At 40.6% G+C, this 23,901-nt stretch overlaps 2 protein-coding genes across 8 annotated transcripts in view; one reads left to right on the top strand and one right to left on the bottom strand.

The window, feature by feature from the left end:
- Positions 1–11,925, bottom strand: part of MTRR (5-methyltetrahydrofolate-homocysteine methyltransferase reductase) — a 32,138-nt gene extending 20,213 nt beyond the window's left edge. Inside the window, exons 1-7 of one of the 5 annotated variants that reach the window (XM_064443353.1) lie at positions 11,711–11,925; positions 10,748–10,854; positions 10,167–10,267; positions 7,747–7,925; positions 3,400–3,553; positions 1,227–1,344; positions 194–560 (exon numbers count right to left, since the gene is read on the bottom strand). In XM_064443353.1, coding sequence (XP_064299423.1) covers positions 194–560; positions 1,227–1,344; positions 3,400–3,553; positions 7,747–7,890 — 783 coding nt within the window. In that variant the 5' untranslated portion in view covers positions 7,891–7,925; positions 10,167–10,267; positions 10,748–10,854; positions 11,711–11,925. Of the gene's footprint in view, positions 1–193; positions 561–1,226; positions 1,345–3,399; positions 3,554–7,746; positions 7,926–10,131; positions 10,268–10,496; positions 10,608–10,747; positions 10,855–10,934; positions 11,047–11,154; positions 11,244–11,710 lie in introns of those variants that run through there. The other 4 variants (XM_064443355.1, XM_064443352.1, XM_064443354.1 and 1 more) reach the window with 4 other exon arrangements.
- Positions 11,926–11,951: 26 nt separating this feature from the next.
- Positions 11,952–20,853, top strand: FASTKD3 (FAST kinase domains 3). Of its 3 annotated transcripts, XM_009508483.2 has the most exons (6): positions 11,952–13,386; positions 16,378–16,463; positions 17,032–17,194; positions 18,335–18,404; positions 19,677–19,791; positions 20,568–20,853. In XM_009508483.2, exons 1-6 carry the CDS (start codon positions 11,952–11,954, stop codon positions 20,664–20,666), a joined length of 1,968 nt encoding a protein of 655 aa, XP_009506778.2. In that variant the 3' UTR covers positions 20,667–20,853. The 3 variants fall into 3 exon arrangements, 2 of the variants coding, with proteins under 2 accessions (XP_009506778.2, XP_064299428.1); XR_010371559.1 differs by lacking the exon at positions 20,568–20,853 and having other exon boundaries at positions 17,085–17,194; positions 19,677–19,745; XM_064443358.1 differs by lacking the exon at positions 19,677–19,791.
- The last annotated feature ends 3,048 nt before the right edge of the window (positions 20,854–23,901 follow it).

Below are 23,901 nucleotides of genomic sequence, written 5' to 3'. Positions count from 1 at the left end.
ATAACTCATACGGTGGTAACTACATTTTAGCCTTATAGATGGACCTTCCACTTACAATTCAAAAGCCTCCTGCGTTTGGGGACGTTATCTCCTTCATATAGGATCCACTTGGTCTTTTGAGCCATATGTAGGATTTTACACTCATGCTCCTACCAGAGCTGGATATATTCATCACTCAAAGTGAAGTCCTTACCTCACCATGGGTGTCCTGAAACTGCACCTCTATATATTCTGGGGGCAAGGCAGGAATATTAAGAGCAGACTGAGAGACAGGAGGGACAGAATGAACAAGTGAAGGTTCGGTGTCTCTAGCTGAAGCCACAAGATGGATGTCAACCAGTTTCTGTGTCAGAACATCAGAACTCTTCACTCTTTCATCTTCTAGCTTCAAGTTCTGTACTTCTGAGCTTAAGTTTAGTTCATGCCTGATCTGCGGGGCTGCAGAGGGGGAGCTAGAAACAGCATCAGTGCTCATGCCTTCTTTTTCTTTCTGCAACTGAAACGCTTCCTTAAGGGCAAGCCAAAGTCCATCAATCCAAGGATCAACCACTAGTTCCAAACTGGGGAGGGAAGGAAAAAAAACAAGGAGAAAGGAATGGTTGACTTACTGGACTGTTAATTTACAAATAATGAAAAAAACCCAAAAGCTAAACACACTATTAATTTTCCATTTTTAATATATATATATCTGCAGCTGTTACCAAGACGAATTTTCTGTTAAAAAAATATTTTCATTTAATTCCTACCACTATGTAAATTTATGGAGTCTTGAGTGTGTAACAGCCTCGCTCTTCTTCCAGTTTCTCATTTTTATTTCCTTACGCTGAACTTTATGAGATGATGTTGAAGGGATGTTAGCAAAATATGCAACTTTTGACTGTGCAACAGCAACATCAATATCTTACATTAATGTTCCATTGTTATTATTTTACGGTTATGGCAATGTTTGTGTTCAGTTGTCTCATATCATCACACACAGAACCAATATAATCTGCAGTTCAAAATAAATAAGCCAAGACTGCAGCCTATCGGCCAGAAAGAGCAACAAAACAGTTGTTGTCTTACACAAATCCTCTATGGCAAATCAAAAAAACCTTCTTACATAATTCCTCTACAGTGATTAAAAAAACCCAAACAACAAAAAACCCAAACTCACAAATTTAACCAAATTCACATGTAATTATTGCATCTTGAAGAAATAAAATCCAAACTCATTCAGCTCTTACCCTACACAATCATCTGCTAATCCTGTGTCGTAGAAGTGCTGGGCACCAAGTTCTTGAAGTCGTCTGTCTACTGTCTTTCCACCATTACAAAAGAATGCGTACTCTGAGTCTCCCAGACCTAGCAAATTCAAGGAAAGAGGAATCATGTCAATCAGCCAGTCATCCAGGCTACACAGACAAAGGTCTGCAAAGAAAACACAGGATTTTCTTGCAGGCAGACAAAAGAAGCTAATATAGCAAAGTGCACATTACCACAACACTTTATGACCTTCAAAAAAGAATTGTTTTTCCCAAAGTAGAGCTGAAAAAGTGGTTCCTCCTTCACAAATGTAAGAGACGGAATTTCTCTGAAAACACTTTGTTTTCAATACTTCACATTTCAGAAGAATGTTGTTTTAGTTTGAGGCTTTTAAAAAAATTCCAAAACCACTCTTACAGGAAAAATGTAAGGACCTGAAATAATTAGAAAAAGAGTGAAACTGAAACTGTATGTGAATTACCAAAAGAAGTTATCTCACCTTCAGGTTTAAATGGTTAATATTTATCAACAACATAAGGGAGAGAGTATTAAAAGTAATTAAAAAATACTGGAACCCTGGGGAGGGGGTGTGTGTGGGTGTGAATCAAACACAGGAATGATTTTGAACAATATGAAATAAGAAACGTAGGAAAATGTGCACAAAGGAATCTGATTTCTGGGGAGGAGAATGTTGGATCAGAGATTCCTTTGTAGATCTCATTTTCACCGCACTGGGTTCTTCCGCCCTCTAACAGTCCTGAAGATGTTCCGTTAGAAGCAGATGCTCTTTGTTATCAGTTAAACTTTATTATCCGTGGACTCAGGAGGTATGCTCACGGAGGACCTGAGATTTTAAGAGATCAACTAAACGACTGACCCACCCTCAAAGCGATCAACTACACATACCTCATCCTTAACAACTACTTCTCTAACAAACCCAAAGACCACTGGTTACGTAGTCTTCACAAATTCTGTAAGTAATCCACACCACTGTTTCACTATCTTAACGATTATGTTTTTTTTCACAGCCTGACCCCTTGTGTACAATTTCAAACCACTAGATACTTATCATCCCCACCTAACAAGGGACTATTCCTTTCTCCTTCACAACAGCCTTATTTTAATTTTTCCTTTTTTTTTTTTTTTAAAAGACTTCTGCTCCCTCTCAGGAATGGGACTTAGGGCTAACATTTCATCGAACAAGCTGAAATGGATACTGTGAATGTATTTTAAGACTGGTAACTTTTTAGACTAGAAACACAAAACATGTTATAACTTAAGACACTGTAACAGTATCTTTTACAACAAAAGTCAGTACTAATAAAATGCTTATGTTTATGCATATATGCATTCAGTCAGCTATGAAAAACCTAACCATTTCACAAACTGTAATGCATAACCAGGTAATAGCTTAACATCTCAAAATGTTACATGATTAGGATGCATATATTTCAGGCTTCCACATTATATATCCACTAGAAATTTCCTCCTAGTGAATACTTTCCTTAGTAGAAACCTATCAACTTGTCAGGCAAAAATAATCCAGCTTCAAATAGAGGTTTCCGGAGTTTGTTTAAACACAATCTGAAAACTCAAAAAACTGACCTTACCATAAACCCCAAGATATATCAGTTGCATTTTGCCAAATCTGTATTTTGCATATCAATCTTTAACCTGAAGTTACATTCCTTCTACTGACGAATATAACATTAAAAGTTTTAAAAATTACTGCAAATTTAAAGGGATAGGATGATCTTAAAACCTTATTTTTAAAGAACATTTTGTAATACCTTTCCCTCTGAATAGAAAAATGCCCAATTACTCGAAAGTCAAGTAAACTCAACTAGTCCATAGAGACTTGACACGAAATTAAAACTTCAACAATTTTAGATAGCTTATGCAAATAGTTTTGTTTATGCAAAGAAAACTAAATGATGAAAAAATTAAATTGGTAGCTTACACTCAGATCCCTTCTGTGCCACTTTTCCTTTATTGCTCATAGAGGACGTTACACAGAAAATCTGCTCATGTAATAAAAACAAATGCTATATAAGCACTTAAAATAAACCCCAAACAACTTATTCACAAGTAAAAAGTATAAATATTATTCACTGACAGACAAGTGCTGCAATAATATGGAAATTACTAAATCACCTAACAATCCATACTGGAGATGTGCAAAATGATCAGGTGGCAAGCTCGTGTCTTTAATCTTCTTTACAAACTTGCGGGCAGTGTCTGGTGGGTCTCCCGTACCAGTAGTGGAAATAACAATAACTACAGGATCCTTTTCCGTTTCCAGGTTATACTGTAAGCAACAGAACAAGTAAGTTACAAGGTGCTATGTGATACGTATTTGTGGCCTTAGCTATTACCTTCCACCCTCCTTTTTCCCCAAAGGTACACAGAAAAAATGTTTAATCTCATTTTACCTGTATTAAACCACAGAAAGTCTTTCAAGTAGTTATAAGTCATTTTGGGGATGCAACTTATAACCTTGGCTGGAGTTTTCAAGACCACACTGTGTAAAGCCCCAAGGAACCTGCTCTGATCTCAGCTGACCCTGCTGCAAGATGACCTCATGAAGTTCCTTCCAACCTGAATTATCCTATAATCCCATACACAAATGCTGAAGGGCAGCATTTTGAGCAGATTAGTACACACGCGAAGAATACTTCGCAACTGCGCTCAGCTTAAATGCACAACTCTTACAGTATTTCCTTTGTCAAGTGGATAAAGTATTTTTGTATGTACGATCACAATCACACAGTTAGCCATAATCCCAGTAATTTCTCACAGATAACTGGAGTGTGGCCATACAAACTGTGGGAATAATTTCTAAGTTCCATCAGGGATCATTCGTTTCTGTCTGATAACTTCCGTGTTACATCTGTCTTGGCCACAAAAAAAACCCCTGTGCTCTGGGGGACCTAAGATAGCTCTGAACAGAGATAACCAGTCACCACGCTCTACAGTCTGATTCATTTTGGCCCCTTCACCCTGCCCCCAATTCATTTCTCTCCCCTTTGCTAACACCGGTCTTTCACATTTCCAATGGTTTTATGGGTGATACTCCCATTATACCAGGTCAACAAGAACTGCCTATATTAGGGATTGTACGTCAGTTCCATAAAGTCAGGTCTTGTGTGACAATTTATTGCTCCTGAAGTAAAAAGCATTCTTTTTCTTTGACTATTCCAGCTTTCCATTGATAATGGGCTGCAGCACTGTGCTCATGTGCTGAATGCCAGGTCACCCACACAACACACTCTCACAGCACCTCCAGGCTACAGGTTTTGAATCACACAGACAGCTAGCGACCTACCTGAAACAGGACTCCACAGAATCAGACACCTTGTTTGGGAGTGACCTCTGGAGGTCACCTAGTCCCAGCCCATGCTCCATGCGAGACTACCTGCCAACGCTGCATTAGGTCAGCTATGACTGGCTGAATTTTGAAAGCTTTCAAGGATAAAGATTCTGCGTTTCTGGGCAGCCTCGTCCAACAAGAACAACTTCCCCACTAGTGTCAAATCTGAGTTTATCAGGCTGCACTCAGTGGATTTTGCCTCCTGTTGCAGTCTTCTGCTGCCAAGAAGTGTTTGGCTCAAGTGGGCTGCTATTAGGTCACTCCTTAGCCTCCTTTTTGGCATAATAAGCAACCCAAGGTCCTTCTACTGCTCCCTGTAGGCTTCAGTTTAAACTCTCTCCCAGCATTCCAAGTTTAATAAAATAGTAGGGTTATGAGAAAATATATATAAAAATGGGAAGAGATGCTACGTTTCATTTCAAGCAGTTTCAGGACTGCAATTCAAAACTTCAGAGTATGAGGAGTTATGTTCCAAACACTTCACTCAATAAATCACTCAAACCTTATCCCTGCCTCAAGCCATGTAAAAAGTTACCCCTTACATCTACAAACCAAACAGGTTGGGAATACAAAGAAATAGAGTATCAAGGGGTTTTGCTGTTGTCATTTTTCCAAAACCTTCCTGAAGAACCTAAAAGCAGTTGCATGGAGCAACTTAAACTATCATCTGGAACAATGCCTAATCCCATTTGACAGTGGTCAGATGCAACCCAACTGGGTTGCAGTATGCCAGATTTTCAAAACTTCCACAGCTGATTTGAAAAGTACAAATACAATAGACTCTGCAGTGCATTGCCACAGGTGACTACTGCATTTACAAACAAAAGCAAATTCATCAAGTAAAAAGGGTCTACTAGTATCACATAAAAATTTACCATAAATTGTGTTCCATTAAAAAAAAAAAAGATACAAGCCTAGAAAGTAAGAAGTAGTGTATTAGAACAGATGTATCATTGGTTCACTAAATTCTTGCTCCACTGCACATTCTCCTATGCAATTTTAAAAGACCTTTTGGAAGCCAAACGTTTGGCGACAGAGGTCCTGCATTAATTTGCGTCAACTACTGGGAGGTCTGATATATCACTAGACCAACAAGAGCCTTACGCAGTTAGTTTTTTACTCTACTTTCCACTTCTTCCTATATCCTTAGTGTTACAGCTTTGTCCCATTCTTTCTCTTTCCTTCAATAGCACTCAGCTGAGTGCAGCAGCGCCACAATAGCAGAGCGCAGCATGTTCAAGCTGTGAATGATTGCTGAAGGAAGAGGATGGGATCAGGCACCCAGATATATCCTGTCCAGAGCAATACACATCATGGCAAATGTGCTTATTCAGATACCTCATCCAAGGCTGACTACATGCACTGTCACCCAAGATGATCTCTGTTTAGCCCCCTCTTACTGTTCCTACCTCACTTCCACTTCATTTCAGTCTTTCAAGCATAAAAAGCAATCACAGCAATCAACCAAAGATTTATGACCTTTTCTCACCTACAAGAGAGTAGGTGAGAGGCACTAATTGGAAACAGCCAGTGTTTCTGAGACTTGAGCAGTATTTGACCATTCATTTTAGTATGACAACAGGACCACATTACGATTATTGGCTCTTTAGCCACCTGTTCCATCCAAAGACCTTCACAGCAATCCCTCTGAGTGATGACGAGGTCTGAAAAACACCCAACAGCCACATAAAGACAGGCCTTCTGAGAAATATGGATAAAACTTCCTTGCCTAAAGCATACACGCACACACACCCGCCTGAACCGTGCATGTAGAGGAATAAACTCTCAGATATAACATGCCCAAAGGACTCCACAAGAAGCCCCACCAAATGCAAGCAAGCTCTTGCTGCAGTACATTATGTCACCCTGCCTTCCCCTCCCCAACTACACTTAAGCTTCTAGAAGTCCTCTTTATTTACAGTAAATGGTAAAGAAAAGCTTAAGTGATGAAATCTCCAAAGCTGTAGGAATTACTTTTTTCCTCAGTGCCCAATTTTCAGATTCCTAATTCAGTATATCTTTCTCCCTCATCAATAACTCACAGCTCTGAGTTGTCTTGTGAAATTTGACAAAATAGACTTATTCAAGTGGCAGGCCAGTAACAGGGCTAGAAATATCCTGCCTACTACTTTCCTGAAAATAATCTCCAAACCTGTCAAATGCAGAAGAAATTAAATGGATGAATAAGGAGAATCTTCACATCCCTTGCTGTCTGCGTAAAAGTCTCTTTGTAACACTTTGCTACGTACTCAGTGAACATTCATTCAAAAGCAGATGTCCAGCTACCCAATGCGTAGTGTATCCTCAAGCCAGCAACTCGCTAAAAGAGAGCTAAATTATTTTTATGAACTTCTCACATTTTCAACTGCATGGAAAAAAAATTCTTTTAGGTGTTATTTTCTGTTCGACCGATATGAAATACCAGGCTATCAAGTTTTGATTGGTTGGTTTTTTAAATGTTTTTGTTTGAGAACATACAGTTGAAAATACTTTGTGAAAGCAATTACAGCCCATATTGCTTTTAGTTACAGACAGACACTAACAGTTTTCAGATCCTTACCCTTGCATAACAGCAAATAATAAAAACCCACTTCCTTGCTCCAGCCAAGCTTTTTATTTCTTTCTAGAATATAACTTGAATGTACCCAGTGTGAACTGGAGTGCATATGCTAAGTAACTCAAGACCCCACAAAAGTTCAGGGTCATGCTGGAGCCCACAGTTAACAGAACACAGGACCTCAGTGCAACACAAAAACACAGGGAAAAAAGCGTCATTTCTAACCACAGGAGAGCTGACCGGTAAATACAGACTTCATTCACTACTGCATACATAAATATTTTCCAAGAAGTCACTGCACTGTTGTTAGAAGGGAGACCAAAGATATATTCATTTACTGTTCTAATAAGAAAAATCACAAGAAAGATGTACCTTTGGCAGAAGGCTATTAAGTGTCTGTGAGCATTGGTCCAAATTACTGATTCACAGGAAACAAAAATTTAAAACCAGATGGTTTATTTTAGGTGGGTGCATGTGCTCAGCCATCATGATTATTAACAGCCACCATTCAAGCACATGAAGAAAAATGCAGCTCTTAAATACCTATTTTTCAGAACAGCATGGAGTATCTCACCTTGTCCATTTCACTTATACAGTGCATATCAGCTTCAAGTCCATGGGCCCCTGCTTGCTGACATATTTCCTCAGCTATGGCTTTTGCCTGCCCCTTTTGTGTAGCATAGAGGAGCAAAAATCTCCTTTTTAAATCACAGCACATTTCCCAAAACAGGGCACTTTTTGTTTTTTAAGACACTGCAGGGGAAAAAGAAGAAAAAAAGTGAATTTATGGCATGCAGAACAGCAAGATTTTGCTTTCCTTATCAGATTAAAAGTAGATACTTTAAAGGATAGCAGTATTGGTGTTTAACTTGGAAATGAGGCATCTACTCTGAAGAGAAGCCATTTCTCACAACCAAGCTTTATAGGCCAGGTTGCAAAGGACTCATGGTATTGGTCATATGTGCTGTACTGTCTTGATGTTGCAGTAATATTGCAGCCTCCCCAGTATCAAGAAACTAGTTTGTAAACATTACTATAGAGAAACTAGTTTCATCAAAAGATTTACTTTTTAATTATGTAAGTTATATTTTCCACTTTAAGTCAATGGCTGCTTTGGTCACTTTCCTGAGATGTATTTGAAAACAAAACAAAACATAGACCTGATGAAGTTAAACTATAATGGCTGAGGGAAAAAAAAATTCTGTTTCCCCTTTTCTGAAATCAGTATTTTTGCCTGAATGCCTTTATGCTTTACTGTTCACTCTGTTTATATTTTAGAACACGAACATTGGTTTTCATTTCATCTTTCAAAAAGGAGCCTCTTACACAACCGCAACTACAGAATTGACTGGTTAGGGTTTTTTCTCCTACAAATAAGCAACCATCTTCGAGAAATCTGCTGTAGTGTGCAAGCAGTAGGATGACTAGATGCATATCCTATTCACCTGTCCCATGAAAGTTTGAACGCAAGAAGTTTTCTTTCATGATTTTGACACCGACAGAACACAACAGATGCAAGGACAACTTCAAGAAGCAGCGAATACAGAGACAAGCAGAATGTCTCTGGTGCGTATACTACAAATTAATCTTCTGTCAATATTTTGTAGCTGCTATGGAGCTACACTAGAACTCAAATACCTAGAATTACAGCTGAGTAATTTTCAGGTCCCAACCTAAGGTTTTTTTCAGGTGCCTGGGCTCACTTTGCTGTTATTTCACCTCTTGCTTCCACATAGACTCAACTACACAAAGCATTCAGTGCCCTAGCCACACACTGATTTATGGAAACCTGTGGCTAAGTAATTTGAGGCATATCTTTTCCTGTTTCTCTCAAGGAAAAACAAACATAGCTCAACCGCATAAGAAGAATACTGCATTCTATTTCAATGGCTTGATATTTCTCCCTTGAGTATTGTGGGAGGTTTCTTCTATTAGAATTATTTTTTAAAGCATACTTGTATATCAAAAGTGGTAAAACTCAGCAATAGCTTCTTAAGAGTACAGTGCCTATACTATACATGAATTACAGAAAGGGAGGAAGACAATCAGGTTTCCACTGGGACCACACCATAGCACAGAAGCCTCTATGCACAAAAAGCTGAGGGGTGAGCTGCCAGCATTATAGCCAGGGGATTACCAACAGACTTCAAACAAAAGAGTCAGCCTGGGAAGATGTATAAGAGAAGCACGAAAATTTGCAATAGTAGGGGGAGAGGAGAGGGCAACAGGAAGAACAGCAGTCATGATGTAGTCTGACACAGCCAGACGTCCTGTGACCCCTGCCTAGGCCAGGCAGAGCAGCCTCCCCGTAAGACACTGTCATCTGCTTCCACTCCAGAGAGTACAATAAGAATAATGGGCGCAAAAAATAGCTACCCACATCTTAGGTGCCTGTATGTGAACTTGCGGGGAGCTTTCTCACTGGTGTGTGAACTAGTAGATTGCACAAGAGACACAAAAGTTAGAGGAGCCACACCTCCCACTGAAGGCCTGTGCAAACGAGAACCCACATGGCCAGAAGAGGGGATGGTGCTTGAGATGCTTCCCTCCTGAGAGAGGGGACTGTGCATGCACGTAGCAGGGCAAATGCGTGCTTGTGGGAAGGGGGGAGGCCACAATTAGACAATTCCTTGGAATTAGATATAGAAGGCTGTTTAAATATTTGTAAGCATTTTTTAACAATTTGTAAGTGCCTAGTATCGTATCTGTTGTGCTGTTGCCGTTGATCTTGAATGTACAGTTTAATTAACTGGTTAAACAGTAGTTAAATTAACTGCCTGCAGGTAATTATGTCCTTAATAGATCAATAAACTCCTTTGATCCTGATTCGATCAAAACTACACAAGTTGAGGAGTTTCTCCCTGTGAGAGCATCTTCTCTCTGTCAGCAACCAGAAGAGCTTCATGCACAAACAATCAACTGATGCCTACTAAAAGAAAGGAAAATTAGTTATGCCTACCTGCAGATGAACACAGTCATAAACCAGAAACGCACCTGCACTCAGATGAACATACTGCCCACAGTACTCTTGCTTTGCTGTGCTATAGACTCTTCAAAGACGCCATATCGCTTCCACTTGTGCGATATGAATTCCACTGAAATAAAGAGAGGGAAAAAATGGTTATTCTTGACCTTCAAGCTTTCTAGAGTATCCCTTTAACTTTAATAGTATTACCACACCAGCAGCCTTCAACGAGTTGATGTGTTGGCAGTTGCACATCAGAAAACAAAACAACGTTTAAGCTGGGAAAACAACTCAGGATTTGGTGGCTCAAACCAGGGCTTAACATGAAACTAAGGATGAAACTGCAAATTATAGCTCACCTGATCCAGTACTCAGCAAAGTCAAAAAACTAAGAGTCCACAAAATATAAACAGGGCGTCCGTGAGCTCCGTAAGTCACTGTGCTGTAGGTGCAAACGAGCCGCCTAGCTTCACTGGAGCAGATGCGCTGGCCCTAGCAATTGCATAGCTGCACTATAAGGCCAGGCTAGCTACTTTACGGCAAAAATGTCAAACCACGTGGTCACGGACAGGATAAAAACGCAAGAAACTTCTCTAGTGGCTTTACACACCTCTGTGCGGCTTTAAAGCAGGTGGTGGGACCGTGTCTTCAGAGCCATGAAGCCATTTCCATGCCTTTTTTTCAACCGTTAGTGGCTTGCTCAGAATCACTTTCACTCTACGACCAAGAAAAATATAAAAAAAGACGAAAACTCCAATGAGACCCGCATGCGAAACCCACCACGGCCCAGGGCTGACCTTCCGTCCAGAGAAATTCGGCTGGACCAACGAGCCCCACGCTGGGAGGGGGGAGGGCTGGCCCTGAGGAGGGGCGGTGATTTTCGGGCGCTGAGGCCATACCGGCGCCGAAGGGCCTCCCGGCCGGCCCCCGCGCTGCCCCGCAGCGCGCCCACCCGCCGCCGGCCCGCGGGGAGCGCCGCCGCGTCCGCTGAAGGACGCGCTTTTGACCGATACGTACGGGGGGGACAAATCCGGCTCCCGAGGCAAAGCGACCCGCCCGCGCACGGCCGCACCACGCCGGAGCTCCGGCGCCACTGAGAAGGCGGCGGGGCCGTGACGGGCCGGGGCGGGGAAGGCGGCGGCTGGAGGCACCCGCCGGAAGCTCCCGGCAGCCCCGGCGCTGCCCGTCATGGCGGCGGAGGTGAGGCTGCCCGCGGGCTCGGAGCTCGTTCCCAGCCAGCAGCGAAGGGAGGAAGGGGGCGGAGGGGGAGGCAGCAGTAGGCACCGGGGCAGGAGGGAGGCACCGCGTCCCCTGCCCGCCCCCCGCCGCTCTCGGCGGAGGGGAGCGTTGGGCCCGGGAGGCGGCGGGGACCGAGCGGCTGCGAGAGGTCGCCTTCGCCCGTCTTCCCCCCCCCCCCCCACCGGCTTGGCGGCTGCGAGCCCCCCTCGCCCCGCTCCGGCCGCCGGTATCGGCGGTGCGGCTCTGCCGGCCGGCGCCCCCGGCCCGGGAAGGGAAGCGCCGTCGTGGAGTCCCTGCTTGGGGAAGCGCGTCCGCCGCCCCCCGCCCCGAGTACCCTTACGGAGACGGGGCAGCGATGCCTTGCAACCGGTCACGCAGCTCTCGCCGCTCCCGCAAGTTCCTCCTTCTCTCTGCGTTGCCTTGGGCTGGTGGTTGTGGGTGCGGGGTCATCCCAGTCGTGTCCAGCTGATAAAAGGGTCTTTTTGCTGCATTTTAATGATATTTGATGCTGTTTTCCAAACTGCGTATGCATTTTCCTTCCCCTAGGTATCTGTTGAGAACCTGCTCGATCCAGTATGGCTTTAATTAGCCAAAAAAGTTTCCAATTCTATTCATCCAGCACGCCAGCGAGCAGGTCCATTTTGATGACCCTAAGCAAAAGGCTGAGCTTTATAAGTGGGCAGCGAAAGCCCCAAAACTATAGTTATGTAGCCATGAGGATGCTGTGTTTCAAAGATAAATCTCAGTATACGTTTTGTAGAAAAAACCACGTACAACTGCGGATACAGTCTCTTTCTGTTAATGAAACTGTGCATCTTTGTGGAGATACTGGGAAAAGGCCGAAGGCTGATAACGAGTGGATGGATGAACAACTGTTTTTCAAGAAGTTGAACAGCCTTTGTACATCGGAAGAGATTTTTTACTTTCTTAGCTCTCTGGAAGTCATGTCTGATACTATGGCATCAGGAGCCTTGCAGAGGATTTGTGAAGTTGAGGTGGATGACAACGGTCTGAAGAACCCTGAAGGAGTGTTAGAGAATGAAGTTTTCAGGGCCTTGTGCTTCCAGTTTGAATTTGAATCCTCAAAGCTGTCAAACACTGGGCTGCTGAACGCGTTGCAGGCTTTGATAAAACTACGTGTAGATCCCCAGAGTACGCTGATGACAAGCTTGCTTTCAGAAGGTGAGGAACGGCTTCATAGAGGGCAGTTGACTCTGAAAAATGTGTGTGCTCTTGGGGAGAGTTTGCTTGAGTTGGAAGGCCCAAGCTGTGCGACGCTGGAACAAATCGTGAACCACATGCAAGAAAAAGACATTGAGAAGTGGAGTCCTAGGGAAATGGCGATGGTTTATAAGATGCTGCAGGTGACTGTCAGGGAAGGGGAACAATACCAAGACTTGATAAACAGAATGAACAGTGTCACTTTAACCCTAGTTTCCCAGCTAAGCCCAAAGTTCACAAGCATAATACTGAATTCACTGGTGGCTCTTCATCAGACTCGGGCAGTTCCCTTAGTGACAGCACTGTGCAAGCACTCTGTGAAGCATATTCCATATTTCACAGGTGATGAACTGGTAAATGTACTGGAAGCCTTCCTATACTTTGGACATCGTGAACAACTTTTTACAGAGGCACTGGAGACACATGTTCCCAAGTCCGTCTTTACCATGCATCCTCAAACAGTCAGCAAAGTCATGCAGTATTGCTGCCGAAAGATGATCCTTTCTAAGCCCATCTTCGATGCAGTGGCAGAAGGTTTCATTTCTGATGCTGACAGATTTACCACTGACCAGATTGCTGAGTATATTATACCATTTGGGACTCTTAACTATCTCCCTCCAAGTGCTTCTCCCTTGTTTAGGAAGCTTGAAACCATACTGCATACTCGATTTAATCACTTTCAGCCTCGCACTTTGCTGAACCTGCTGCACTCATGTGTCCTTATTCAACGTTATCCTGTAAATTTTCTGCCAAGAATATTTAGTCCCTATTTTCTGCAGCAGCTTCAAGGTAAGGAGCAGTGTTTCTCTTGCCACATTCCACATTTCTTTCTGTTATGTGGTGTGTCTCTTGTCAAGAACCCATTTGTTATCAGTTACACCTGACAAATCAACAATGACCTAAGGTCACTGGAGAATAGTGATCAGGAGGCCAAAGATTGTTGCTTCCTTGTCAGAGTTGCAGGTGTCTTTCAGTTTATATTATTTAGAGGAGTTTTAAAATTGCCCTGTACAATCTTAAATGGAGACTTGAAATCCCTTCAAATTTTTATTTCAGTAAATCCTTCTGCTTTTCTAAAAAATACTGACCCTCTAGTTTTCCCCACGTCCTTTGTCTCGTATAGGTTTTAGATGCTAAATTATTCTCTGCATGAAGTGTGTTACTTTTAACTCTGGCTGTTTAAACTTCTTTGCGTATGTAGTGACCAATGCGAATACTCACGCTGAGTGAGGCTATCTTACTATGAGACTGGTAACACCAGGCAGGCTAGTGAGACTAGTTATTATGGAACTAACAAGACTGACACCAAAAGTAGTAGATTTTTTGTTTTGTTTTGTGACGGTGATACTTGGCATGATGCATGAGTGATGTAAAACAGTTTAGTGACTCTGGGTTCATTTTACTCTAAATTGTTGCATTGTAATGACTGCCACTTGAGGGATGTGGCATAAGGGTGGAACACTGGATAGTGTGTCCTGAGACTTGACTTTTATTCTGGGTGTAGTCCCCTCATTTGCTTTGCAGCTTTGGGAAGTCAATTCACTTTTTTGTGTCTTTTTCTTCCCCCAGAATTGTTTGTTTACTTCGACCTCGTACTCCTTAGGGTTGGGACTGGCATTCTACTCAGGGGCTAGCCCAGGGGAGGATGTATTTCAAAAAATGAAATACTAGTAGTACTGGTTGTGAAGCTAAAATAATTACCTTCTGCTTGTGCGCTACTGGTTAGATTTAAGATTTTGCTGCATGTGTTTTTAAAGTTAAGTCCTTTGTGACTTTGCATAATCCTTATTTCTGGATATTTTCCTAAGCATCCAAACCACTCTCTGAGTTTCTAAGGGCAAGGTGCGTGATGACAGTTGTCAGAAAACCTCTTCATAGCCTTTAAAATAGGGACTAAATTATAATATGCAAGAGAAGTTGCAATAACTGTTCCACAGCTTACTTATAATTGTGGCACATGCAAGCTCACCTATTAGTACAGAAATAATTCATTGTTATATTTTTTAAAATAGTCTAAAAATTCTTAAACTTTGGTCAAGATTAGTACAAATTCTAGAAAGAAGTGAGGTGAAGTGTAGCATTGGGACAAAAATAAATTACTGTTGTTGATAAGAATGTGTTACAATTATGTACACAGAATTTGTAAGCCTCAGGCAGTACAAAATGTGTTTTTCAAATACTGTTTTGCCGTCTGATTTGAGTAAGGTCTATTGCACATAAGGGATTCTAGTGCTTTATTCCTCACCATCCATCAGGCTGCGTCATGTCCAGCTTTTCAGGTGGGGGTAAGGCAGAACCAGGTATGGACTTCTGTTGTCGCCTCTACTCTTCTTTCAGGATAAGGATTATTGTATTATATTCTTGCTTCTGACTTGGTTGTATTTCTCTGTCATATTAAATTATGATCAGCTTGTGAAAGCTGAAAAGGGTGAATGGATAAAGCTGGAAAAACTAATTTTCAGTGCATAATTGTTGGCATAATTAAAATAGAAGTGAGATCTGAACCAGTAAAATGTAACAGCATCATAAATGTGAGCAGTTAAGGATAGGCTGATATGTTGGGGTTTTTTTAATTATCTAGATAAAAATGTAAATTGAATTCTAAGGCTCACATATGTTTTAATAAGGCATAAAGATTGGTGCTTCGTCCTGGTTTTTAAATTAACTGCAACAGATTCTAGGTTAAAATTATGTGATGCTTCTTCCCGCTGGCATCCTGCCTGCTGACTACACCCTCCTGGTAGGGGCTTCCTGTATGCCCATCTTTGTTCTGAGCCCTGAGCTCCTTTCCTTTCCACCTCTGAGCACGCACTACAGTCCCATCCTTGGCCCTATGTCTTACCATACTGAGGAAAACACTGTGAAATTTAAGTGTCTACCCCATGGTTTATGGCATCTTGGTTAGGAGATCTCAGAGTCTGCTCACCTGCTGCTTCTAGACTGTCTTCTCTGCAAGGGCTGCCTTCACCTAACTGTTTTGGGTTTTTTCCTGCCCCAGTCTAGTAAGTTTCTGAACATCGCCCATGTGATAGCCTGTCCTTGGCTCTAACTATTACATAATCCAGCATTTTTGGACACAAACCTATTCTTATGTCTTTTAAAGTTCTGAAGCTGATACTTGGAAAATGTGAAACAGCATAGTACCAGTTACTTTGAGTATGTTCTTTTAAGTCAATATAAAGCTATTCCACTAGAGTGGTCAGAACAGGAACTTCAGAAAATAACCTGCATGATTAGCATCTTACACTACATCAGGATTTTGCCATTCTGTAATAATTCTTTGCATGTAACATGAAATATTCTTCAAGAATACACCTGTAAACAGATCTCCAGAAATTATTCAGTATTATCTGCTACTTCCAGATTAAGAAAAGCAAAATCTGAATGAAACAATGAGATCCTGGGGTTATAACTTGGGGAGAGAGGGCTGTAGGAAGAAGGAAATGGGGTATTTCTCAGAGACCTCAACTCAAACGTCTTCCTTCCTGTAGAACATCCTGCACCTCTCAGATCCTCATTTTTTGGGGAAAGAGTATGACAGTCTTAACTAAGATCTTGCTAGTTGTATATTTTTTTTTAATGTTGATGATACTTCTGCAAATCATTTCCTCATTTTTCTAAGTACATCATTTCACAACTGATCTTTCTGTTCATTCAAACTGTGATCAAGGGGGATAATGACCAAGTAACACACTAAACTGAATAGCTTTTCCTGAACTTCTGCGTGACGGTTTGTGTAAAGATACTTTACACCTGAAAGCCTGAATATTTTTGTTTCAGCTCAGCCGCCTGGTTTGGACAGAATTGTTACCTCTCAGCTAACCCAGCTTTTTCTGACTGTTACCCTGGAGTGCCCATTTTATGAGGTATGGTACATATGAAACCAGAACTGATGTTAGCAAGAGGCGATAATGTCGTTAAGGCCCTGTTGATAATTAGTTGAAGACTGTCCTTCCCATAAAAACAATGGACTTGGACAAAACAGCGTTTTTTCCCTTGATCAAAATATGAAGCATTTCTACCTGTTTGACTTGATATATTTGTATGTTTGACAGGACTGACTACCTGTAAGTTAAAGTGCTTTTTGAGTATTTCCAAGTACTTTTCCAACAACTGTTCCTTTTTTGTTTGACTTGTGAAGTCTTGGAGAACAAAAGAGATCAGGCACTTTGATGTTGGCCTGACTGCAAAGGAATGGAAACAGCTGTGCATTTCATGAGCAATATGTTCAGTGTGACAGCATGGAGGCTTGCTAAGAATATCGTGGTCATGGCTTTTTGTTTTAAGTTTCTAGCAGATCATACCTCAGACTGTAAGCCTCACAATAGACATGGCTTTGAAACGTACAGAATACATTTTGCTACATTAATATGAAGTAGCAAAAATGTTACCTCCCTTTTTCTTTTCTTTGATTTGGTTTTCTGCATTACATAGGGTCCCAAACTCCTTCCAAAGTATCAAGTAAAGGCCTTTCTCACACCTCACAGTTCCATGGATGTTCACCTCCTGAAAATGGTGAAGACTGGATTACTTTATTTACTGAAAAAAAGAACATATTTTGCATCAGAGGTATCAACACCATATTTCTATACAGTTGGTAAGTAACATTTCTTTAGATTAATAATAACATGTGTAGTTATTCTGTCAAAACTTCAGGCTCAGTTACTTTCCAGAAATAAAAATGATTTATTTCATTCCCTTTGTGTGTATTCTAAATTGTGCAAATATGGAAAAAGTAAACTGGAATACAAAACTCTGTAGAAGGTCTGAAATGAGGAAACATTATAGGAACTTTAAGTAAATGTATTTTTGAAGTGAGAACGAACAGGGAGAGAAAAGAACTGCAGCAGTACTTGGAATTTGCACAGCCAGTCTGTACTGAAAAATAGCTGCGAACTTCTGTATTCTCTGTTTTTACTATCAGCTCACTTTTTACTTAGCCTGTAAACAATTTGTATAATGTTACGCAAAATGAGGCAATGCCACTTGCCTGATCTCTCTGCGTTGGTGGTGAGTAGAGAAGGGGAGAGCTGGAGGGTTGTCAGCCCTCTGCCCTGCTCAGCTGGGCTCCTCTCCCCTTAGCAAGAACTGTTGACTTCATACGGTCAGTGGGTGTTTGTGGACTGGAAGAGAGGAGTGAGCAAAACAGTGTTTCATGTGCCAGGAAAGGAAACTGAGAGAGGTAGTGAGAGGAAAGATGTGTGCCCTGGATGAGTACAGGATAAAGGTGTTGGGGGAAGGGTCTTTTGGACCCCATGGATGTTGTAGGGATAAAAAAAAAAATCAAGAGAGAGGGATGACTCCAGAATTACTCTGCGTTTCAGCTTCCATGTGGGGTGCAAGTTGGCAGGGTGTAGGTTCTAAGCTCTGTTTGCAGATTGACATAATCTATAAAATTAGGGAATTAGTGAGAAAAATAAAAGGGGGGGAAGAGAAAGCCTCTCCCCAAAGCCGTTAAAATTCCAGAAGCCCTGGCCAGCCCAGCAAAGTGCCATTTAACTACATTATGGGTTTTAGTGGATTTGGGATACTGCTTTGCTGTATCTGTTACTAAGTACACTCATTTGTGTTAAATAAACTATACACATCTTTTACAAGCCTCTGCGATTCAGAAAAGTATTGTGATAGTATTTGAGTTGTTTTATAAAACAATGAACTGGCCGAGAATGAGAATTACAGTAAACAGTTTGTTATATGAAATGAGTTTTAATGTCACTTCTCTTCTCATCTATACTAGATATTGAGATTAGATTAGATGAAGAAGGTTTTGTATTGCCTGCTGCCCAGTGTGAAGAGGTACACAGACGGTAAGAGAATAGAAGAAACCACTGGTAAAATGTTAACACTGACAAAGAGCATCCAGCAAAATTTAAGCTCATCAGAGTTTTGCCATTGACCTCAGCAAAACTAAGGCTTCACGCTGAAACCCCTGGCAAAAAGACAAAGTTGGCAAAATTAACGATCTGCACTTTTTCATCATTATTTTGCCTCCTGACTATACAGGGCCAGACAATTAGTCTTTTGTCCCAGTGACAGGATCAAAGTGATCCTATTTGGTGTAATGTATTTTGACCTTCTGTAATTAATTTTCAAATTAAACCCAAATTAATTCTAATTGAGCATGTCTGCATAGATTTAACACAGTTTAAGTCAGTTTGAGTTCAAAAATTTACTCTGTAAGGAATCCTGTGTAATGAGGATATTTGCTACAGATGCTGTTTTTATTGAAAAAAATGCAGAGGTGTGTAAAAAAAAAAAATCTGCTAAACAAGGATTATTTTGAGAAACCTTGGGTACGAAGTTAAGCAACCTGCCTGTGTGGTACTTGCAACTGCACTTCTGTGGATAAAGCAAAAGCCTTTGAAAAGGTTATGTATTCTCCAGCTTAACCTTCACAGGACTCAGAGACTAATATAGGTTCTTTCAAAAATCCCATGCATAAATGTTTAAGAACGAGCTTTGTGTTTTGTTTTTTTTTTTAAATTACAGCTTTCATGTGTAAATAAGGTCACAATATACTTAACACACTGAAAATTAAAGCAACTTTTTTACAGTGGATATACAAATTTTGGTTTAAGTTGATGTGATTTTTATCACCAAGGAGAAAAAATGTAGTTATAATCCATGATGCTGCCAACCGTACTTACAAGTTTAACTTAAACAGAGTTATTTAAACTTACTTGAACAGGTTTAACAGGTGCACTAATGAGTTGAATTAATTTAGCTGCTGAAAATGTTTTCAAGCTGAGATGAATATTTTGTATGTTTTTTCTTCTAGAAGAATTCAAAATGGCTTACCAGTAGTAGCATTAAAAATATCAAACTGTTATTAAGTTGTATGGTAATTTTTGTTTGGAGCATATAAATAAGCTTTTCAGATCAGTTTCACTAAGCTTCAGGCTTTCCCCTTCCCACCCTTAAATTGACTGATTTAAATTGTCCTGAACTAGGTAACTCCCATCCTACATCATCAAATTCTAGGATGTATTAGAGAGTCATAGGGGAGGTATTGTCTCATGCTTCTTAGGAACTGCAGCAGTTGTGGTGATAAAAATAACTACACTTGTGCTTGATTTTAGAATTGCCCTCTGTGTTGATGGCCCAAACAGATTTTGCATTAATAGCCGCAATCTGCTGGGAGAAGAAGCTATTAAACAGAGACATCTTCAGTTACTTGGTTATGAAGTTGTACAGGTAAAGTCCAAACACAGTCCTTTGCTTGTGCTCTGGCTAACAAAACAAGTGAAAAATGATTATTTTATAATGCTTAAAACTGTAGTTGCAATTACTTCCCAAGGCAGATGTAGTCCTGTCCTTTCTATATTATATCCTCTCTGCCTAGCTTTTGCCTTTTTGAGGACGTTGCAGGAATTCCTTTTTCTTCCTTGGATCAATTGGTGTGTTCTGCCTGTTTTCTGCCAAATAGTGGCTCCTTGAAAAATTAGTTGTCTGCAGTGATTAAGGTTCAAATCTTGACTTAAAGGAAAACGATGTCTAAGAGTTCAATAGAATTGGGATTTTGAAAACAATTCTTAAAAGGTCTAAATTTGGAGTTTAGAAAGGGGAGTTAAAACAAAAAAAAGGAACGGTTTTCTATTGTAAATAATATTTTCACAACAGAGTATGTCCTTTATTTTGCCGGTGGAATTAGTAGGGGTATTGTTATCTTTAGACATACTTTGGACCAAAACAATTACTTTTAGATTTTCGAGATTGTCTTATCCATTTATAATCACTTATCACATAAGCCTAACTCCATTATATTTAACTTTGTTCAAACTGTGCTGGATATCACTCTTTATTCTACAGTAATCTCTACTCAAGTGATTTACAGCCCAATAATAGGATTAAAAGTTTAATTATCATGTTCTAAAATTCTTTGTGTAATTTGACATCTGTTAATGAACATCAGTCTTACCCAGTTGTTTATTAAAAGGTATTTCTGACAATCATTTTTGTTTTGTTTCCAGATTCCATTTTATGAAATAGAGAGCCTACAAAATTGCAGAAAAGTGGCAGAATATCTACACAAAAAAATCTTTCCTCATACATATGGACTCGGCTGCTGACACTGGAGAATAATACCAAATCACAGGCTGACCTCCTGTACTATAAAGTGTAAATATTATGCATGGAAGAACAATACTGTTTTCTAAATAACTCTACTTAAGATAACTTGAGCTTCTGAATGTGAGACCTTCCAATATTTGGAACAATTGGCATGTAAAGAGTAATAAAGAGCAACATATTTTCTAAGCTTTGTGTAAATATTTATTATAAGTTAACAGGTGTAAGTGACAGACAGTCAGTGCTGAGTTCTAACAGCTGCAAATGGACAGATGTGACTATACTGGCTGGTGCTGAATGTACAGTGTGTGCCAGGCTACCTACCAATTGGGGCTTTTCTTGACAGTATAAAAAGAAATTGTCCAATTTACTAGTAGCTTTTTGTGTGATTTCCCAAGTGTTTCATCAAAGTAAAATTTGCAGTAGTTGCACGGGCAGTATTGGCATATTGCTCATACTTAAGAGATGTAGAGTGCTGCTCACTAAATAGCAATGACTTACAGAAAATGAGAGCGTTTTAAAAAGATTCACTTTGTAGAAGAACCGCTGCCACAGGGTAGTGGACTTGCACAGCTGTCTCTGCGGGGGCCACCCTAGGTTCTGGGTACGTACTATTTGCAGTTTTGTCTTTGGTGGCAGTTTTACCCAGACTGGCTAACTGGCGTCATGTATGTGCTCCAGGGTCCCTTCAGTCTACAAGCTGCCATTTGAGCCTAAACTGAAACTCATTACGCTCTGAAGCCCAGAAGAACTGTCCCCTGTGCATTCTTTTTTATGTACGAGTGTAAATTCTGGCAGAAGGGTGGAACTGAGAACTGGAAACAGTAACCACTTCAGCGGGAAAAAGTGTGCCCTAATTTGGGTCAACATGTTGCTTTAGATGACCGAAGGGAAAATAACATAGCCGTAGTTCTGATCACATAACACATACTTGGTGAACTGCCATATAAAACCCATGTTCAGGTTAGCTTGTGCATCCTGTCCCATGTGAAATTATTATGAGTGGCAAAGCAGAATTCCCAGCATCACCTAGTTTGATTTTAGCTATTACGACTTGATACAAAAAAGGTGAAACTTTTACATCCTTGAAGCTCTATGTATTTCACCAGTAGATACAGACGTGACCATTTTTTCCTTCCAAGGCTACTGTCAATAACTCCTGAGTTGTGGGTGTCCATCAATTGTTCCAACCACCCCTGGAGAATTTTTGGATGCAAAATCCAGATTCAAAATACAGTTTACATTGTGTCATGCTGTGCATTCTGTTCATGTTAATTTGATGCATGTATAAAACCCTTACCCACAGTAGTATGTCAGCACTGACAGGTGAGGGAATACCTGGAGATAACGAGATACTTCCCACCATGTAATGGGAAGCTTACAGCACATCAGTAACGTAACAGTTGTCATACTAGCAAAAGAGAAATTAAAGAATAATAACTGAAATGTCTTTGCAGACATTTATAAGAAACTTCTCCCTAATAGAGAAGAAATTGTTGGTATTCTTTTGGCACTAACTGAGCACTGAAGGAAGAAGTCAACCACTCGGAACTGAATGAGAAACAAGTAGTAGGAGCAACAAACTGTGAAAAGCCTTCAAAAGCGAGGAGGGATGAGAAGGGACTGAAAGAGATGGGGGTGAGGCAAGCAAAGAAATGAGAAAAACTGATACTGCTGTCAATGACTCATGCCTTTCTCCACAGTGGAAGTGAGCTGGCGATGCTTACTTCTCACACAGGCCAGAAGGTGGTGGTGTTCTCAAACATTTGATTTCCTGTCGTTTTTCAAACACAGATGGTTTGTAAATATAGTAGGACTACTTAGAAGAAGTAATTTGTACTGACTGTCCCAAACTAAAAATAACCTGCCTAGAATATGGCCATATTCCATCTCATTCTTCACTGGTACACATTTGATACTGATTTTTGAAAAAGCATTCTGCTACTGTTAGAAAACATTTCCCTCTCACTTTGTTCTTACTGTGATTCATTTAATGCTGCTGGATTTGTTTAACAAAGTATTGTCGAAAAGGAATGCATCAGTTACTGCCCTCTTGTCCCTAGCTCACTGAACATAGGGGAAATTGCAGGTCACGAATAATGAAAGTAGTAAACACCTCTTAGAAAGGGAGCTCTGTGTGCTCTGCTTCTCACACCATGCCAAAGGAGTGCTACTGATTGCCAGGCCCCAGATTAAGAAGTTCTTTGGTTTTGTCACTTTTACTAGGAAACTCACTGTGTTCACAAATGATGTAGGTTCTCTATGTGTAAGTACCTGACGGAACTCCATTGTGAGTCAAAGCTGTGGACTTACTTCCAGTCCTGGTTCTGGTATGATTGGTCCGGTTCTTGTTCCTTTCTGAACAATATTGCCTCAGCTTTAAACAGCAGGGTCAGTGGCTCTTGAGAATCAAACTGATGCATACACTGCAGGAGGTACTCCTCTTGAAATTACCTTATAACTTTAGTACCAGATCCAATGAGAGTACAAGGCACTAAATGTTTAAACAGGTTTAGACATTTACTCTAAATGTGCTTTTTAAATGACTACCGCTCAAATCCTTGTGTTTCGTCCATCCTTTCCACCAAACTATTTAGGGCTTGTTCTCCTAGTATTAATTTTTTTTTTTCCCCAGCATTGGATACAGAACTAAAGATGATTTTTCTTGTGACACTCTTGAACAGATCAATCCCTCAGACACCATTTGTACAGTGAAAGTCAGCAAAATGGAGGTCTGAAACCAGCTAAGCCCAGATTTTGTCTATTTAAATGCTCAGAAGTTCCCTTTAACTTGGCTTCCACTTGAAGTCTACTGAAACTGCTAAGCACTTCTCAAAGTCTACTGAAACTGCTAAGCACTTCTCTAAGTCAGGTAATTTCTTTACTTGCCCATTTATGGGTAAGCCCATCCAGTTTGGTAAATCTGTACTGAATGCCCATTACAGCTTGTTGTGCAGATAAAATAACACCTCGCAATTTTGTAGCAACACTGTAAGGATTAAGAAGTCAGTGACCACTGATACCTTGAGGAGCAAGCTGGCTTAAATGATAAGTCTGTGAATAGTTACATAGAAGCGCTGCCTAAAATAGCAGAGAGACAGCTGTTGACCCAACAGACCTCATTTCCAGTCTTGTTACCTAAAATGTTCGGCTCTTGCTGATGCCCTTCTTCATGAGATTTTTATGAGACTGTAAGGATAAGATGTGCATTTGAAGTAGCATGAAGAAAAGTACAGC

This window comes from Phalacrocorax carbo, chromosome 2 (genome assembly GCF_963921805.1).
Source record: "Phalacrocorax carbo chromosome 2, bPhaCar2.1, whole genome shotgun sequence".
NCBI lineage: Eukaryota > Metazoa > Chordata > Aves > Suliformes > Phalacrocoracidae > Phalacrocorax > Phalacrocorax carbo.
The sequence above is the reverse complement of the archived record's forward strand: the minus strand, read 5'-3'. Positions and strand labels throughout refer to the sequence as shown.

Bases quoted from the DNA above. Each gene is read 5' to 3' on its own strand.
- FASTKD3 (XM_009508483.2), top strand. From the start codon at position 11,952: ATGGCTTTAATTAGCCAAAAAAGTTTCCAATTCTATTCATCCAGCACG. The intron at 13,387-16,377 runs GTAAGGAGCAGT...TTTTTGTTTCAG, and splicing joins TTTTCTGCAGCAGCTTCAAG to CTCAGCCGCCTGGTTTGGAC. The intron at 19,792-20,567 runs GTAAAGTCCAAA...TTTTGTTTCCAG, and splicing joins TTGGTTATGAAGTTGTACAG to ATTCCATTTTATGAAATAGA.